This window comes from Bufo gargarizans, chromosome 1, assembly GCF_014858855.1.
Source record: "Bufo gargarizans isolate SCDJY-AF-19 chromosome 1, ASM1485885v1, whole genome shotgun sequence".
NCBI lineage: Eukaryota > Metazoa > Chordata > Amphibia > Anura > Bufonidae > Bufo > Bufo gargarizans.
The window spans coordinates 286990421-287010271 of NC_058080.1; the positions used below are offsets into that span (position 1 = coordinate 286990421).

The following is a 19851-nucleotide window of genomic DNA, read 5'->3' on the forward strand; positions in this document are numbered from 1 at the left end:
GTTAGCCTAAAACAAATACAATGCAATCATAAAAAAAATGCATCAAATATGGCAACACTAACTCCCAAGAATTGTTTGGTTTTAGGTATGGTAATTAATCATGTGATGTGTGTGTTTTTTTTAACTGGGATGAGTGAGCTGGTCATGAGTAAGGCTATTTAACCGAAAGATATAGACCAGGGAGTGGGTTCATTTATATGGACTTTTTGTATTTTTCCAAAAATTAAAGTGTGGATATTTTGGGACTGTTTCAAATGCTGGATTTATTTTGCTACATGATTAGCTTATTGTTAGGGGGAAAAAATTGTTCTCAATAGACAACTCCTGCAACTTTGCAGTATTAAGAGACAAAATACAGGTACATACACAGGTTTAATCACTAAACGGTCAATAATATACAATGTATTCGGAAAGTCTTCAGACTCTAACTTTTTTCACATTTTGTTTTGTTGCGGCCTTGTGCTAAAATAAACAAAACTTCAAGTTTCCCCCATCAGTCTGCACTCAATAACCCATAATGACAAGCTGAAAATAGAATTTTAGAAATATTTGCCATTTAGCTCTCCCATTTCTCCCGATCATCTTTGAGCTGTTTTATCTTGATTGAATTGCATTTGATTGAATTTTCCTGTGGTAAATTTGGTTAACTTGACATGATTTGGACAGGATTATGTAGGGACAAATGGTACACAAAAATTTTGCTGCACTGAAAGTTCCCAAGAGCACAGTGGCTTCCTCCTTGAAGTAGTTTGGAACAACCAGGGCTCTTCCTAGACCTAGCTGTCCCACCAAACTAAGTAATCAGGGGAGAAGGGCCTTAATAAAGGAGGTGACCAAGAACGCAACGGTCACTCTGGCTGAGCTCCAAAGATCCTGTGTGCAGATATGAGAAACTGCCAGAAGGTCAACCATCACTGCAGTATGCCGCCAATCTGTGCTTTATGGCAGAGTCGGTAGAAAGAAGTCCCTCCCCAGTAAAAGACGCATGAAATCCTGCCTAGGGAGTTTGCAAAAAAAAAAAGCACCTAAAGGACACTCAGACTGTGAGAAACATGATTATCTGTTCTAATGAAACCAAGATTGGACTTTTTAGTCTCAGTTCTAAGCATCATTTCTGGAGGAAACTAGGCACTTCTCATCATCTGCTCAATACCATCCCTAGAGTGAAGCATGATGGCGGCACCATCATGCAATAGGGTTGTTTTTCTGTGGCAGGGACAGGGAGACTGGTCAGGGTTGAAGAAAAGCTGAATGGAGGAAAGTACAGGGATAGTCTTAATAAAAACCTGATCCAGAGTGCTCTGAACCTAAGACTGGTCCAGAGTTTCAACTGCCCACAAGTCAATGACCCTAAACACAGGAATGGCTTAGGGACAACTCTGGGAATGTCCTTGAAGTGGCCCAGCCAGAGCCCTCACTTGAACTCAATCGACCATCTCTGGAAAGAACTCAAAATGCGTGTCCACTGACGGTGCCCATTCAGTCTGACAGAGCTTGAGTGGATCTGCAGAGAAGAATGACAAAAAATCCCCAAATCCATGTGTGCAAACCTTGTGGTGCTTCAACTAAATACTGAGTAAAATACTATATTTTGCAGCAGTTTACAGACATTAGCATCTCTCTGTCCCCAATGGGGACAATCTAAATTCCCTATCAGTATGGAGTGTAGGAGGAAACCGGAGTACCTGGAGGAAACCCACGCAAACACGGTGAGAACATACAAACTGCAGATGTTGTCCTTGGTCGGATTCGAACCTAGGACCCCAGCGCTGCAAGGCACCAGTGCTAACCACTCAGTCACCGTGCTGCCCGTAAAGCGTCTGAATGCTTATGTCAATGCAAGATTTTAGTTTTTCCTTTTTAAAGGGCTTCTGTCACCCCACTAAACTCTATGATGTAGATGTGACATCATCGGCGCAGGCGCATTGAGGATGGAGCGGCCGAGCGAGCGTCCTCCTCTCAGTGCGCCTGCGCCGACTGAATACTGTTACGGTGCCGGCGCGAGATCTTGATAGCAGACAGGGCTAGCCAGAGGACGATCCCGTTCCCTGGCCCTGTCGATCAACATGCGGAGGGGGCGTCTTTATGATAGGAGGATGCGGCTGCTACCAGCAAGTAGCCGCCCTACTTGCTGGTAGACAGGTAATTTGCATATTATAAAAGTGTGTTTTATTCATTATCTTCTGAACCAAAATGACTAATTACATTATGTATTCATATATCGCAGTATAGGGATTATAAGAAGCCAAAAATAATAATAAAGAGTTTAGTGGGGTGACAGAAGCCCTTTAATAAATTAGCAAAGATTTCAAAACTTCTGTTTTCACCTTGTGATTATGGGGTATTGAGCACAGAATGATGGTAAAACTTGATTTTTATTTTTTATTTTAGCACAATGCTGCAATACAACAAAATGTGAAAAAATAAAAGAGTCTGCAGACTTTCCGAAAGCATTGTATTGAATACCCTATGTGATATTTCAATGTAAGCTTTTACTATTTCTATTCTCCTTCATCTTAACTCGCCAGAATGTCCTGTTGAGTCTGATAAAGCTTCCATTTTTAAGATCACAGTGTGCGTTTTCGATACTTTCATCAGTTACCTGTCAAGGAAATAAGATAAGATGCAGAGAACAAACAAGCAATTTAATAGAAATGTTTGTTTTATCCTTTATTATGGTTGCCACTGTTTGCAGTGGTTTCTTCAGGCTGTACTTTGTTTTGAAGACTGTGCTCCTTTTATTTCTGGACTAGACTTTGATGTGTTGTGATAAGCGGATTTTTATTTATTTACCCTCATTAAAGGGGTATTCCAGTCATTTCAAGTTATCTCCTATACACAGGAGATAACTATTAGATCAGCTGAGGTTCTACCACTGGGACCTCTACCATTTATAAGAATGGGGGTCTCATATCCCACGTGGCCCCCTGAAATGAATGCAATGGCAAGTTGAGCATGGGCACTGCCACTTCATTTGAGACAAGTGCCGTACTCTGATATCTCTGGCAATCCAATAACGATGAATGAAGTGGCAGTGCGCATGCTCGGCCTTCCCCTCCGTTCATTTCGGGGAACAACATATCTGTTTTGTGACTGTGGGGGTCCAAGCTTTAGGACACCAGCTGGTCTAATAGTTATATCCCTTATTCTATGGATAGAGGATACATTGAAATGACAGGAATACCCCTTTATTTATGGATTACAACAAGTTCACACTTCAGTTATTTGGTCGGTTATTTCCATCAGTTATTGTGAGCCAAAACTAGGTGCAGATCTTTCCATTATACCTGATGTCTATGTAGGCTTCACTACTGGGTTTGACTAACAATAACTGATGGAAATAACTGATCAAATAACTGAAGTGTGAATGCAGCCTTAGGCTACTTTCACTCTAGCGTTCGATCGGATCCGTTCTGAACGGATCCGCTCATATTAATGCAGACGGTGGCTCCGTTCAGAACGGATCCGTCTGCATTATAACTTAGAAAATTTTTCTAAGTGTGAAAGTATCCTGAGCGGATCCGTTCAGACTTTACATTGAAAGTCAATGGGAGACGGATCCGCTTGAAGATTGAGCCATATGGTGTCATCTTCAAGCGGTTCCGTCCCCATTGACTTCCATTATAAGTCGGAACGGATCCGCTCGCCTCCGCACGGCCAGGTGGACACCCGAACGCTGCTTGTCCACTCACTGAGCGGAGCGGAGGCTGAGCGCTGGCAGACGGACGCATTCTCAGTGGATCCGCCTCCACTGAGAATGCATTAGGGCCAGACGGCTGCGTTCAGGGCCGCTTGTGAGTCCCTTCAATCGGAGCTCACGAGCGGACACCTGAACGCAGGTGTGAAAGGAGCCTTACCTGGGTAAAATAGGTGAAGGAGCTGATAATGTTACAAATTATAATATTGTTAGGTTGTGAGCGTATCTTGTCTTTGAGCTCTTATCAGTTTTGTTACACATCGCTCTTCATTGTTGCTAAGTGATGTCTAAGAATACATGGATTGAGATTTTAGACTATGCTTCAAGATTTTATTACCATAGAGTGATTTACATGGAAAGGGGGGTTTTTGACATCCAACACTGAATATGTTCTAGCTACTGTTCTGCTGCTTAGAATTTTATTTTTTCAGCGAATCGGTCACTAATGTGTATATTTCTTGTTAAAAGCTACAACGTAAGTGAAAAAGCAGGATCCATAAGTGTTAATGTTAAAAGGACTGGAAATCTTAATCAGTATGCGATAGTCCTATGCCGGACAGAGCAGGGAACTGCCACATCAAGCTCCGGCGTCAGCTCTGGACCAGGACAGCAGGACTATGTAGAATATGCTGGCCAGGTAAAATATCTTCATTTATTTAACTTTGTACCTAGGTGCTAAAACCTTACCATCTCCACCTTTTATCATCATGTAAGTAGTTGGTACACAATTCTGAGCTTATTCATTTCTTAGTATTTTAGTATAATGTTTATTTTATGGGTATAGCATAGCTATAGATTAAAAAAATAACAAGCTGCAGTTGCCAGTAGAAGAAGTGTAGTAGTTTTCTGCATAGTGTTATACATAGTACTCAATGATCACAGTATGCAGTAAGCTCCTCTAGTGGCAAATGCAGGCAGGTAACAGATCTACTAAATCTATGTCTATGGAGGGGATTTAATTTAAATAGTCCACACACAATTTAAATAAAACATCAAAAGATTGGATTTCAATGGTGAAACTTCATTTTAATCGAATTGTATATAATATTCACACTTGGTCAAATAATTATTGAGCCTATTTTAAAGTGTTATGGATTGTATTCATGAGTAATGACTATCTATGCAGAATACAGGACCATGGTTTCATCCTGTCCCTGGAGCAGCTAGCACAGTGTGCTGTAGAATTGTTCTGAAAAGTCCCCAGAACAGGAATCCCTCTTTGCCTGTTTACGGAAGATAGAATTTGACTTTACTGGAAGATGTTATTTTATTATGACATTTTCTATCCAGTATAGAATTCTGCCACAAAGCACTTTTCTGCTTAGTGTCTAGAATATTGCTGTTTTCACTTATTTTCTATAATTCTCTTTCCTTCTATCTATTTTATATGAAAACTATACCACCTAGCAAGTTACCAAGGAAAGTAATTTATTTTGTGTGGGTGTAATTAGATTACTTAAAGGGGTTATCTATCCTTTATTAAATGATGTCCTATCCTCAGATCACTAGCTGATTGGCAGGGGTCTGACACCTTGCACCCCTGCCCTAGCTCTAGTGCTGGAAACAGACAGCTCCCTCTACTTTCTAGTGAACTCGGCTCGTCCGTGCATTGCTGCTCCCATTGATGTCTACTTTGTAGTGGACTGATCTTGTCCCTGCAGCACTGCTAGATTTGATGTCTGGTTTGTAGTGGACTGATCTTGTCCCTGCAGCACTGCTAGGCTTGATGTCTGCTTTGTAGTGGACTGATCTTGTCCCTGCAGCACTGCTAGGCTTGATGTCTGCTTTGTAGTGGACTGATCTTGTCCCTGCAGCACTGCTAGGCTTGATGTCTGCTTTGTAGTGGACTGATCTTGTCCCTGCAGCACTGCTAGGATTGATGTCTGCTTTGTAGTGGACTGATCTTGTCCCTGCAGCACTGCTAGATTTGATGTCTGCTTTGTAGTGGACTGATCTTGTCCCTGCAGCACTCCTAGGCTTGATGTCTGCTTTGTAGTGGACTGATCTTGTCCCTGCAGCACTGCTAGGATTGATGTCTGCTTTGTAGTGGACTGATCTTGTCCCTGCAGCACTGCTAGGCTTGATGTCTGCTTTGTAGTGGACTGATCTTGTCCCTGCAGCACTACTAGGCTTGATGTCTGCTTTGTAGTGGACTGATCTTGTCCCTGCAGCACTGCTAGGATTGATGTCTGCTTTGTAGTGGACTGATCTTGTCCCTGCAGCACTGCTAGATTTGATGTCTGCTTTGTAGTGGACTGATCTTGTCCCTGCAGCACTGCTAGATTTGATGTCTACTTTGTAGTGGACTGATCTTGTCCCTGCAGCACTGCTAGGATGGATGTCTGCTTTGTAGTGGACTGATCTTGTCCCTGCAGCACTGCTAGGCTTGATGTCTGCTTTGTAGTGGACTGATCTTGTTCCTGCAGCACTGCTAGATTTGATGTCTACTTTGTAGTGGACTGATCTTGTTCCTGCAGCACTGCTAGATTTGATGTCTGCTTTGTAGTGGACTGATCTTGTTCCTGCAGCACTTCTAGGATTGATGTCTGCTTTGTAGTGGACTGATCTTGTCCCTGCAGCACTGCTAGGATTGATGTCTGCTTTGTAGTGGACTGATCTTGTCCCTGCAGCACTGCTAGATTTGATGTCTGCTTTGTAGTGGACTGATCTTGTCCCTGCAGCACTCCTAGGCTTGATGTCTGCTTTGTAGTGGACTGATCTTGTCCCTGCAGCACTGCTAGGCTTGATGTCTGCTTTGTAGTGGACTGATCTTGTCCCTGCAGCACTGCTAGGCTTGATGTCTGCTTTGTAGTGGACTGATCTTGTCCCTTCAGCACTGCTAGGATTGATGTCTGCTTTGTAGTGGACTGATCTTGTCCCTGCAGCACTGCTAGGCTTGATGTCTACTTTGTAGTGGACTGATCTTGTCCCTGCAGCACTCCTAGGCTTGATGTCTGCTTTGTAGTGGACTGATCTTGTCCCTGCAGCACTGCTAGATTTGATGTCTGCTTTGTAGTGGACTGATCTTGTCCCTGCAGCACTGCTAGATTTTATGTCTACTTTGTAGTGGACTGATCTTGTCCCATCAGCACTGCTAGGATTGATGTCTGCTTTGTAGTGGACTCAGTTGGTCGCTGCAGTGCTGCTCCCATCTATGTCTACTTTGTAGTGGACCCAGCTCATCCCTGCAGTGGTGATCCCCTTTAAGTCAATCCTGAGGATAGGCCATCACTTAATAAAAGGTGGAGAATCCCTTTAACATTCATGGTAAAATTACAGTAACAGTTGAGAAACTGCAATGAAGACATGGACTTTTGCTATTAAGAGACATTTCAGCGCTGCTATGTGGTGTTATCCTGTTTCTTATGTAAATCGATCAGGTGCAGTTTGATGAGCGAGAAGACAGTAAAGCCTGTACCATCATCATTAATGACGACCAGGTATATGAGAATATTGAACATTTCACAGTGGAGCTGAGCATGCCAGCCTATGCCCTTCTGGGGCAGATCACTAAAGCCACCGTTAACATTAATGACACCGAAGATGAGCCCACTCTACAGTTTGATAAGAAGATCTACCGTGCTAATGAGAGTACTGATGTCCTGTCTGTACCTGTTGAAAGAAAAGGTTTGATTCTTTATTTTTTCCTTATGTCAGCAATTACGGTATTATCCTACATTATGTAATTATAGGGCCCAATGTTTTTTTGTTGCTGTTCTTGTCGCTTTTTTTTTTTTTTTTTTTTTAGCTAAACACAGGAATGGATCTAAAATCTAAAAATCAACAAGTTTATTGTAGTTTCCTGAGCAACTGGGTAGCTGGATGTTGGGTGTCCAACTGTCAGAGGTTGCTGAGTACCCAGTAGAGAAGACAGAAGTGGTTTCTATCTCTCCTGTCATTTCCTATCCACAGCACTCAATTAGCACTGTGGATTGCTTAACAGCCGCTATTGGTCCTAGTGGTCATGTAACATCATGTGATCACCAGGATCACATGACTAATCACAAAAACCCAGTATAGCCATAAAAGGGTAATCCTACGTTCGAGTCGACAAACCCTATTGTCCGAACCTGCTCACCTGAACACCGCTGCTTCAATCCAAGTTGCTTCCGATCCCATGACCGCTGCAGCGAATAACAGGCCTCGACGGTCACATGAGCTTAAATGTTACATCGCAGCTGTGAGTTACTATTCAAGCTAATATGACCACTGACGCCTTTGATTGGCCGTAGTGGTCACTGGACCAAGCCATTTCCTGGTCCAATGCAGCCATGAATGGAGCAGGGGATGGACCATAGGCAGGTGATTTCTGCTTTTATATGTTCAGAGGCACAGGTAAAGACCATAGGAGTTTTCAGCTTCGAGGCTGGACAACCCCTTTAATGTCACCCATACAAGACTGATTATTTATTTGTAATGGTTAGAATGCGCCCTCTGCAGGAGAAATAGCAAATGTCATATGGTCTGATTCTCTAATATTTTGAGGACATTATCACATAAGACAGCGATGTGACTCTTTAGGTTAAGATACTGAGTAAATATATGTTCCAGGGACATTAGATTGAAATATAGCAGCCATGGTTAATGTCTTATTTCAGTGTCAGCAAATTATAAGACTATGAACACAGCTTTGCTGCCAGATTCTGATGATCCAGCATAACCACGGTGCATATTAGTCTATTACATCTGGAAATAGCTGTTTGATTTGAAATACCTTGTAACAAAATGTATACTTAAAATAATCTCTTCTACTGTCCCTTTGCTAGCGGTCTCTGAAATTATGAGAGTTCTGTGTCATGTCAATTATAGAAACCAATGATACATCCATATATTTTCTGTAATTACTATATTACATTCATTATTAGACAAGTAAATGACTAGATTTGCTAAATGAGGTTCTGTAGCATTTACAATTTAATTACCGGTACTTCACATTGTTGCTAGAGTGTGCAAAATATAATTAGGTCACGATCAGTTACTTTCCACTGCTCTAATGAGACATCTCTTAGAGCCTTTTGTCCATCGGATGCAGGATCACTCATGTCCTTACAGTATTAGAGCTTTGATCTCATACTGACCGCGAAAATTGCTGGTCTATTCACCCCTTAAAATAGTCTGCGAGAAAGTTGCATGTTATGGGAAATTAGTATTTCAGGATTGCACTGGATGGAAGAATACTGCTGGTGTAAAGTTATTAATTATTCAGAATTACAGATTAGGCAGCATTACACTGTGAAAGGTGAAGACGGTTTATCATTGGCGTAAGTCCAACAAAATGACAGGTCTTTTATTTATATTCTAGTTGAAAACCTTGAGGCTTTCACTTGTATGTCCCCTTTTTTGTTCACGCAGGGCAGTTTGGTACAGTTTTTGAGGTGTACATACAAAAGAAAATAAAAGTTTAAGGGAATGACTTTTCTGTTTTATCCCAATACAAAATGTGTGCTTAATATTATTTTGGACACTTTATTTTATCAGATTTTTAAATATACACTGAGCAAAAATATAAACGCAACACTTTTGGTTTTGCTCCCATTTTGCATGAGCTAAACTCAAAGATCTAAAACATTTTCTACATACACAAAAGACCCATTACTCTCAAATATTGTTCACAAATCTGTCTAAATCTGTGTCATTGAGCACTTCTCCTTTGCCGAGATAATCCATCCCACCTCACAGGTGTGGCATATCAAGGTGCTGATTAGACAGCATGAATATTGCACAGGCGTGCCGTAGGGCTGTTTCACACGAGCGAGTCCATTGCGGGAATCGTGCTCCGTGTGTGAGTGTGATCCTCTGCTCTGGACTTGCAGGCGCGCACGGCATTATCATGATTTATAATGCTATGTGTCTCTGCATGTTTTTTTCCCTAACAGAATCATAGTGACATAAAGCTGTCAGTATGATTCTGTAGAAATAAGGTCAAGCAGAGACACATAGCATTATAAATCATGATAATGCCGTGCGCTCCTGCAAGTCCAGAGCGGAGGATCACACTCACACACGGAGCGTGATTCCCGCAATGTACTCGCTCGTGTGAAACAGCCCTTAGATGGCCCACGATAAAAGTCCACTCTGAAATGTGCAGTTTGATCACACAGCACAACGCCACAGATGTCGCAACATTTGAGGGAGCATGCTGACTGTAGAAATGTCTACCAGAACTGTTGCCCGTGCAATGAATGAATGTTAATTTCTCTACCATAAGCCATCTCCAAAGGCGTTTCAGAGAATTTGGCAGTACATCCAACCGGCCTCACAACCAGCATGTTTACCTCCATGATTATCTGAGAACAGCCACCCGGACAGCTGCAGCAACAATCTGTCACGACCATGGTTATGGTCGTGACTCTTGTGGTCGCATGCGGTTGTCAGCGGTTTGGTCTGGTTGTCAATCACAGGTGAGGGCTGTAGTATTTAGGTTTATTGTGTGTATTCCCCTTTAAGTTGCTGTCTTCCCTTCCCTGGTGTTGGAAGGGTCTGAACACTGGGTGTGTCTGTGTGGGTGTGGCTACTTGGGCCTATATAGTCTCTGCTGTGAGCAGTTGTCAGAGGGGTACTTCAGTCATGCATGCTGGAGTCATCCTCCTACTAATTTTCCATCTACCAGTGTGGGCCACCCTTGTGGTCATAAGTTTATGTTATATGTGATGTTCAGTTGATGTTTTCCATTTGTTATTTGGTGCAGCTATGGATCTGGGTTCCTGTGTGTGGATGTGTGTTTGCTGTGTTCATTTAGTGTTGTGTGGACATCAGCTTGTCAGCACAGGGATCCAGTCAGCAAGGCTGTGGCAGGTAGGTGGAACTAGTGCAGTTCACCTGCCATATCCATAGGTCTGTTTGTGTTCCCCTTTTCCTTGCAGCTTGGCCAGTGAGACTCCTGTTCCTCCATGTCCAGAAGGAACAGGTCGTCTTACCCTGCTCCTAGTTTAGGGCCACCCTGAGGGCTAGCAGGGACTTCAAGTATGAGCCCTCCTACCATCAGGGTCGGCTCATACAGCTAGGAGTCGGGGTCAGATTAGGAGGTGACCTGCTCCCTAATTCTGTCGTCCTTGTCGAGCAGCGACCAACATCATCTGGCATTGCACGGCTGAGGGTTTTCCCCATCCTCAGCCGTGACACAATCGGTTTGCATAACCAAAGAATTTCTGCCCAAACTGTTAGAAACTGTCTGAAGGAAGCTCATCTGCATGCTCGTCGTCCTCATCAGGGTCTGGACCTGACTGCAGTTCGTTGGCGTAACCGACTTGAGTGGGCAAATGCTCACATTCGATGGCGCCTGGCATGTTGGAGAGGTGTTCTGTTCATGGATGAGTCCCAGTTTTCACTTTTCAGGGCAGATGGCAGACATTGTGTGTGGCGTTGTGTGGGTGAGCGGTTTGCTGACGTCAATGTTGTGGATCGAGTGGCCCATGGTGGCGGTGGGGTTATGATAAGGGCAGGCGTATGTTATGGGCAACGAACACAGGTGCATTTTATGGATGGCATTTTGAATGCACAGAGATTCCATGACGAGATCCTGAGGCCCATTGTTGTGCCATTCATCCACGACCATCACCTCATGTTGCAGCATGATAATGCACAGCCTAATATTGCAAGGATCTGTACACAATTCCTGGGTCGGCTTGTACAACAGCGTGTTCCAGTTCCTGACAATATTCTGCAACTTCGCACAGCTATTGAAGAGGAGTGGATCAACATTCCACAGGCCACAATCAACAACCTGATAAACTCTATGTGACGGAGAAGTGTTTCACTGCGTGAGGTAAATTGTGGCCACACCAGATACTGACTGGTTTTCTAACCCCCACCCCCCACCAATAAGGCAAAACTGTGCACATTTCAGAGTGGCCTTTTATTGTGGGCAGTCTAAGGCACACCTGTGCAAAATATTCATGCTGTCTAATCAGCACCTTGATATGCCACACTTGTGAGGTGGGATGGATTATCTCGGCAATGGAGAAGTGCTCACTAACATAGATTTAGGCCTCTTGCACACGACCGTATGGCTTTTTCAGTATTTTGCGGTCCGCAAAAAACGGATCCACAAAAAATACGGAAGACGTTTGTGTGTGCATTTAGGGTTTTTGGGAAAGGAACAACTAGCCCCTGATAGAACAGTACTATTCTTGTCCATTATGCAGACAATAATAGGACATGTTCTATTTTTGAATGGAACAGAAAAACTGAAATACGTAAACGGAAGGCATACGGCGTACCTTCGATTTTGTTTTGCGGATCCGTATACGGAACTCAAAAAACGGAACGTAAACGGAAAATAAAACGTTTGTGTGCAATAGGCCTTAGATTTGTGAACAATATTTGAGAGTAATGGGTCTTTTGTGTATGTAGAAAATGTTTCAGCTCTTTGAGTTGCGTTTATATTTTTGCTCAGTGTATGTTAAAATATTTTTAAATTGACATTTTGTATTTTAGAATGTTGATAAATTCTTTTAAGTATATCTTTATAGGAAACTCTAGATTGGAGAGGCACACTAGCACTAAAATGTTCCAATAGTGGAACAGCCTGCTGGAGTTCATCGCATCCATAGCCGGACTCTGCCGGAGCATCGCCAGGCCCCATTGACTATAATGGGACCCGGCAAGGATCCAGTTTGTTTCCGGCTTTAGTGACGAGATTTGACTGGACAAATACAGCTGCAACCAGCGTTTTTGTCAGGCTGAACGAATCCTAGCACTAATGCCAGAAAGAGACTGGATCCCTGCTGGGTCCCATTATAGTGAAAAGTCTACGTGGGGGGAAGGTAGTATCCAGCGATATCGGATACAATGAACTCCAATAGGCTGTTCCTCTGCCAGAACAGCCTGCCAGAAGATTTTAGCACCAGTGTGAAACTAGTCTAATGGTACTTTCCTGGTACTTTCACACTAGCGTTAAAGTTTTCTGGTATTGAGTTCCGTCACAGGGGCTCAATACTGTAAAAAAAAAAAAATGCTTCCGTTTTATCCTAATGCATTCTGAATGGAAAGCAATCCATTCAGTATGCATCAGGATGTCTTTAGTTTAGTCCCTCTTACGGTATGCTGCGGTATTTTCTCCGGCCAAAATTCCGGAACACTTGCATTTATTTCTATTGAAATGTATTAATGCTGGATCCGGTACCAAGTGTTCCGAAAAAACATTTTTGCGGATGACACCGGATAGACCGATCTGATATTTCAATGCATTTGTGATCTGGATCCGGAAATAAATGCTATCCGTTTGCATACGGATTTCCGGATCTGGCAGGCAAGTGTGAAAGTACCCTAAGTCCTTTACCCTGTTTTAAACTGCAGCAGTGATAAAAATGACAAAACTAGTTCCCTTTAGTCCAACACTAGAAACCATTTTCACCAGGGAGATTTAAGAATCAAAATGAATTTAGTGCTCCCATCATTTCTACAAAGAAGTTGTTAATTGAATAGGTCAGAGCAACAACGTCAAGATCCAGTTTATGAATTTATTTACTGGTTTTCAAATGTTCCAAAACCGACTCTAATAGTATTTTCGGCTGCATTAACCTCTAAGGACTCTTTTTACACGTGGTCCCAATCGTAAGTCCTCATACTGGGGCTATCAGAACACAAACTCAGTCCCTCTGTATGTATTGTACAAGCTATGTACAGAACATGATATTGCAATATTCCCCAGACAAAACCTAAGTAGTGTCTTGTTCAGAATTCTATGGAAATTCCCTTAAATTTTGTAGACAATGGAGACTCCACAATTCTATATTCTGCAGAAGCCACATCAGTAAACAGCCCTGTGATTGCTTCAGCTGCGTTGCTTATTTGCTTGATTTTTTTATTGTCTGCATCCCAGGGACTGTCACATCTTATAGAAATACCTAAATGGAAGCAGTCTGAAGCCGCAACCCATTATAGATATCTGCACTGCTAGCAGAGACCTGTTAATTTAACAATACGCTTTGGTCTTAGACATTAATATCCGGCACTTGAAACACTACTTTATATTTTCTGGTTTAGCTTTTGTTATGATTTTTTTCCTGTGCAATTTCTTTTGTGTCCTTGTAGCTTCTTATCTGGACCTGCTTCAACGTTTTACGAGTTGGGTGGAAATCCTTTTGAAACTGCACATTAACCACTTCACATCCGGGCCATTTGCCCCCTTCCTGACCAGGCCTAATTTAGCAAATCTGACATATCTCACTTTATGTGGAACTGAGATTGTTTTCTCGTGACACACTGTACTTCATGATAGTCAATATATTTCACCCTTATTTATGAAAAAATCCCAAATTTACCAAAAATTTAGAAAAATTAGCAATTTTCTAGATTTCAATTTCGGTGCTTTTATAACAGAAAGTGATTCCTCATAAAATATTTATTACTTAACATTCCCCATATGTCTACTTTATGTTGGCATCATTTTGTAAATGTCATTTTATTTTATTAGAACGTTAGAAGGCTTAGAATTTTAGAAACAATTTTTAAGAAAGTTGCCAAAACCCACTTTTTAAGGATCAGTTCAGGTCTGAAGTCACTTTGTGGGGCTTACATAGTTGATACCCCCCATAAATTACCCCATTGTAGAAACTACACTACTCAATTTACTTTAAACTGATTTTATAAACTTTGTTAACCCTTTAGGTGTTCAACAAGAATTAAAGGAAAATATAGATCAAATTTTTACATTTCACTTTTTGGGCAGATTTTCCATTTTAATCCATTTTTTTTCTTTAACACATTGAGGGTTAACAGCCAAACAAAACTCAATATTTATTACCCTGATTCTGCGGTTTACAGAAACATCCCACATGTGGTCGTAAACTGATGTAAGGACACGCGGCAGGGTGCAGAAGAAAAGGAGCACCATATGGTTTTTGGAAGGCAGATTTTGCTGAACTGGTTTTTATATGCCATGTCCCATTTGAAGCCCCCTGTGCACCCTTACAGTAGTGACCCCATTTTGGAAACTAGGGGATAAGGTGCCAGTTTTATTGTTACTATTTTGGGGTACATATGATTTTTAATTGCTCTATATTACGTTTTTTGTGAGGCAAGGTAACCAAAAAAATGGCTGTTTTGGCACTGTTTTAATTTTTTACAGCATTTATCTGACAGGGTAGATCATGTGCTATTTTTATAGAGCAGGTTGTTACGTTGCGTGAAAATCGCAGCATGCTCTATGTTGTGCGCTTTTCACGCAACGCAGGCCCCATAGAAGTTAATGGGGCTGCGTGAAAATCGCAAGCAAGTGTGGATGCGGTGCGATTTTCAAGCATGGTTGCTAGGATGAAAGTCTATTCACTGTATTAATTTCCCTTATAACATGGTTATAAGGGAAAATAATAGCATTCTTTAATACAGAATGCATAGTAGAAGGTCAATATCATAAACATTAGTGGCGCAGTGCACTCCCCCAACACCCCAGTATAATAAACATTGGTGGTGCAGTGCGCCCCCCCCCCCAATATAATAAACATTGGTGGCGCAGTGCGCCCCCCCAATATAATAAACATTGGTGGCGCAGTGCGCCCCCCCCCAACACCCCAGTATAATAAACATTGGTGGCGCAGTGTGCCCCCCCCCCTCAATATAATAAACATTGGTGGCGCAGTGCGCCCCCCCCTTAATATAATAAACATTAGTGGCGCAGTGGGCAGTGCCAATAAGGGTTAAAAAAAAAAAATTAACTCACCTCCTCCAATTGATCGTCTCCTGTTCTTTCTTCAGGACCTGTCAAAGGACCTGTAGTGACATCACTGTGCTCATCACATGATCCATCACCATGGTAATGGACCATGTGATGAGCTCAGTGACGTCACCACAGGTCCTGAAGAAAGAACAGGAGATCGGCAGCTACGCGATCAATTGGAGAAGGTGAGTTAATTTTTTTTGTATTTTTTAACCCTCATTGGCACTTCCCACTGAGCCACCAATGTTTCTTATACTGGGGTGTTGGGGGGGGGGGGGGGCGCACTGTGCCACCAATGTTTCTTATACAAATACAGGAGGCGGGTGCCGGAATCAAATAGCCGGCACCCGACCTCTATGACAGGGAGCTGCGATCAGCGGCAGTTAACCCCTCAGGTACCGCACCTGAAGGGTTAACTCAACTGCCGCTGATCGCAGCTCCCTGTCACAAAGGTCGGGTGCCGGCTATTTGATTCTGCCACCCGCCTCCTGTATTTGTATTACAGGTCAGCCCCTCCCCTCTTCCTCCTCCTCCCGTCTTTTCTTATTGGCGGAGGCGGCGGCAGCAGCACAGGGGGGAGGGAGATTCCTTCTCCACTGCGCTGCTGAGAAGAACATCGGCGGCGGGGCAGAGAACTATCAGCTCCTGTGCCCGCCGCTGTATTCAACTGCAGAGCTGCGGCGGCGGGTCTAGTCGCAAAAAGTCTTGTCGCCATTTGTAAATTCTAAGTTATGTGATGTTAGGTGACAAAAAATTGCTTTTTTGGCACAGTTTTTTATAAAAAAAAAATTTGGGTGTTCACCCGAGGGGTTAGGTAATGTGATATACAGCTGGTTGTTACGGACGTGGTGATACCTAATATGTATACTTTATTTTTTTTTATTTCACTTTAACACAATAATAGCATTTTGGAAACAAAACTGTGTCCATGTTCTGAGAGCTATATATTTTTTTTTTTGTTTGAGCGATTTTCTTATGTAGGGACTCATTTTTTGTGGAATGAGGTGTTTTATTGGTACAATTTTTTGGGACATACTCCGTTTTGATCACTTGGTGCTGCACTTTTTGTGATGTAAGGTGACAAAAATGGCTTTTTTTGACAGTTTATAATTTTTATGGTGTTTATCGGACTGGGTGGATCATGTGATATATTTATAGAGCATACCGTCAATACCAAATATGTCCTATTTTATTTATTTTTTTCTATTAAATTTTTTTTTTTCCTTGCTTACTATTTTAACACTTTATTTTTTTTTTTTTTTATTTTACACTTTGCGTCCCCCATAAGGTCATACAAGACCTCTGGGGGACATTTAACTTCACTTTTCTTTTTTTCCCCATTATTGATTTCTCCTCTTATGTAACTGGGGCTGACATTGTAGCCCCAGTCACAGGGGAAATACACCCCCCAAAGAGGCTGTACAGCACCATACAACGCTGTACAGCCTCAGTGCAGGGCTGATCGAGGTCTGTAGAAGACCCGACCGCTCCTACACTCTCCCGGCCCCGGCGATCACATAGCACTTCCTGATCTGTACACACAGCGCTCGTTGAGCAATCTAGCAGGCAGGGACACCTGGGAACTGTCCCTGCCTTCTCTCTGGGTTGCCCTGCTGTCACTTATAGAGGTCACCACTTTTAAATTGACTTCTAAGCTACTGATAGGAAAACTGTCGCTTCGTTATTGATTGAAAATGCTGAGAGAATGGAAGATTTATTGTCCGTTTTGGAGGCGCTAATTCAACAGTGACCACCAATATGGCTGCATTTTTGCGAAAATTGCCACAGCTGAATATTATATAGGGGTAGTCTGGTTGCTCGACTGGCTGATCCATTCATTTTACGCTATGGGGCACCAATTCTGATCAGTGGGAGTCCCAGTGGTTGGACCCCCACCAATGTAATTGTAATAACTTCCTATAACTGGAATACCCCTTTACAATTCCGACATCTTTGTAAGTAAAGCAAACCTATAATTACCAATCCTTTAATGTGGCTCCAACCTCTAATTTTCTAATATATGGCCAATCTTATATTCTAAGTGGAAATCCTCTTTAATATTGGAGACGGGAATAGTAATTGTAAAACTACATCATTGTAATTCCAGGTTTATTTTAACAGGTGATCCAGGAAGCATTGTTTCTACTATCTGCTACACAATCCCCAAATCTGCTAAAGGCAGCAGTCTTTATGCACTGGAGTCAGGGTCTGACTTTAAGTCTAGGGGAATGACCAATGAAAATCATATCATTTTTGGACCTGGAGTTACTATGTCCACATGTGACATCAAAGTAATAGATGACAGTGAATATGAAGAAGAAGAAGAATTTGAGATAGCCCTGGCTAACCCTTCAGAGAATGCTAGACTTGGAAGTATTGCAATTGCCAGGGTTATTATTGAAGGACCCAATGATGCTTCAACGGTATTCTTGGGCAACGCCACCTTTATTGTCAGCGAAGATGCAGGTATAAATTAGCCAAAGTTATAAGTACTGCATTATGTTATTGTTGTGTTCATATGGATGGTGAAAGCATTTGTACATCTCATGTTATGGTATATTTGTTACACCGAATTTAAAGGGGTTGTCTCACGTCAGCAAATAGTATTTATCATGTAGAGACAGTTAATGCAAGGCACTTACTAATGTATTGTTATTATCCATATTGCTTCCTTTGCTGGCTTGATTAATTTTTCCATCGCATTATTCACTTCTTGTTTCCATGGTTACGACCACCCTGCAATCCATCAGTGGACACTATGGGAAAATGCAATAGCCTGTGTGAGCTCTCACGGTCACAGCCACCAGAGAGGCCAGCACTTTTTCCTATGGCGCGCTAACGCGACCACCTCTGCTGGATTGCAGGGTGATCGTTACCATGGAAAGGAAAAGTGTATAATGTAATGGAAAAAGGTTTCCAGCCAGTAAAGGAAGCAATATGGATAATAACAATACATTAGTAAGTGCCTTGTACTAACCTTCTCTACATGATAAATGCCACTTGCTGAAGTGAGACAACCCCTTTAATATTAGATTATATGACCCATATCACCCATGTAACTGCCCTCTTAAACATCAAATTGGTAGCAGTAATTACAGCCAATACTCATGGTCATCTGAGGCATAACTGGATTGTATAGCAAGACTGTGATACTAAAATTAGATTACCAAAGTGCTTACTTAAAGGGGGTTTACAGCAATCTTTTTTAGGGCTGGAAAACCCCTTTAGTACTAAATCTATAATAAGTTGGGGGAGGTTGTTATAAGCAATGCTGTTAAAAGTAACAAACTGTTCTTTGTTCTTGAAATATTGGGACAAAGGACTATCCACCATATCCATGTACACAACCGGTGCACAAACACATTTCCTTGCTTATATATGTTCTTGCTTGTAAACAAGAGCAGAAACCTACCTAATGCCATAGCATATGATTTAAGTGAATGTATGCATCTGTTGCTATTGCACTATTTCTCTGTTAGTATACTAGTATTCATTTATGTATTTAATCAAGTTTTTTTACATATTCACATGTACTCTACTGTCCAACAGGCTCTGTAGAGATACCAGTGATGCGTAGTGGACCAGACCTCTCTGTGCCAACATCTGTGTGGTGTGCCACGCGCCCTTCAGATCCACCGTCTGCTACACCAGGAATTGACTACATCCCGAGCTCCAAAAAAATAGAATTTAGACCTGGGAAAACAGTAGAGGCAAGTAATTACTTGAGTGTGTCTAAGTTAGGGCTGTGCGATTAATCAAATTGATTTGGTAATTTGCTTTCTTGCAGCTAGTCGATGTCCATTTTATTAAAACATCGTGATATTGATTATTTTATTTTTCATCTGGAGTTCTGAAACAGGGCTGCATGTGTGGGTCTTATAGGTCCCTGCTGCCATTAATCCTGGTGCGGGCTGCAGAGAGTAGCCCGTGCTTTAGGTCACAGCGAGAGCTTCTACTGGCTGTAGCCGGCATTTCTAGGGTCTTAAAAGTCCCAAGGTTATTATATTGCCCACTTAATGTTACAGAACAAAATGCACTGTACAAAGAACACAGTTACGATTAATAACAATATACAAGATGCATATAATACCGACACAAATGACTACTACCAAAACCACATAGCCAAACGGATCCGCTATGAACTCAGTCAATGGGGGATGGATCCGTTTTCTGCTATGTCATGGTGCGGTTTGCTTTCCTTCCTGAGATGCGGTTTGCTTTTCTCTGACACAGCAGAACGGAATGGAATGCATTTTGGAGTATTCCATTCTGTTCAGTTATGTTTTGTCCCCATTGACAATGAATGGAGACAAAAGGGAAGCGTTTTTTCCCGGTATTGAGACCTTATGACGGATCTCAATACCGGAAAATATTAACGCTAGTGTGAAAGTAGCCTTAAAGGGGTTGTCTCATCATGGACAATGGGGGCATATCGCTAGGATATGCCCCAATTGTCTTATATCGAGAACGGAGACCCGCAAGTGAAGGAGGATGC

General features: G+C 42.1%; 1 protein-coding gene across 1 annotated transcript in view; it reads left to right on the plus strand.

Moving 5' to 3' along the window:
* Nucleotides 1-19851, plus strand: part of FRAS1 (Fraser extracellular matrix complex subunit 1) — a 436383-nt gene that overhangs the window by 370323 nt on the left and 46209 nt on the right. The window contains exons 54-57 of the mRNA XM_044304452.1: nt 4166-4334; nt 7078-7324; nt 17478-17822; nt 18906-19066. Coding sequence (XP_044160387.1) covers nt 4166-4334; nt 7078-7324; nt 17478-17822; nt 18906-19066 — 922 coding nt within the window. The remainder of the gene's footprint in view (nt 1-4165; nt 4335-7077; nt 7325-17477; nt 17823-18905; nt 19067-19851) is intronic.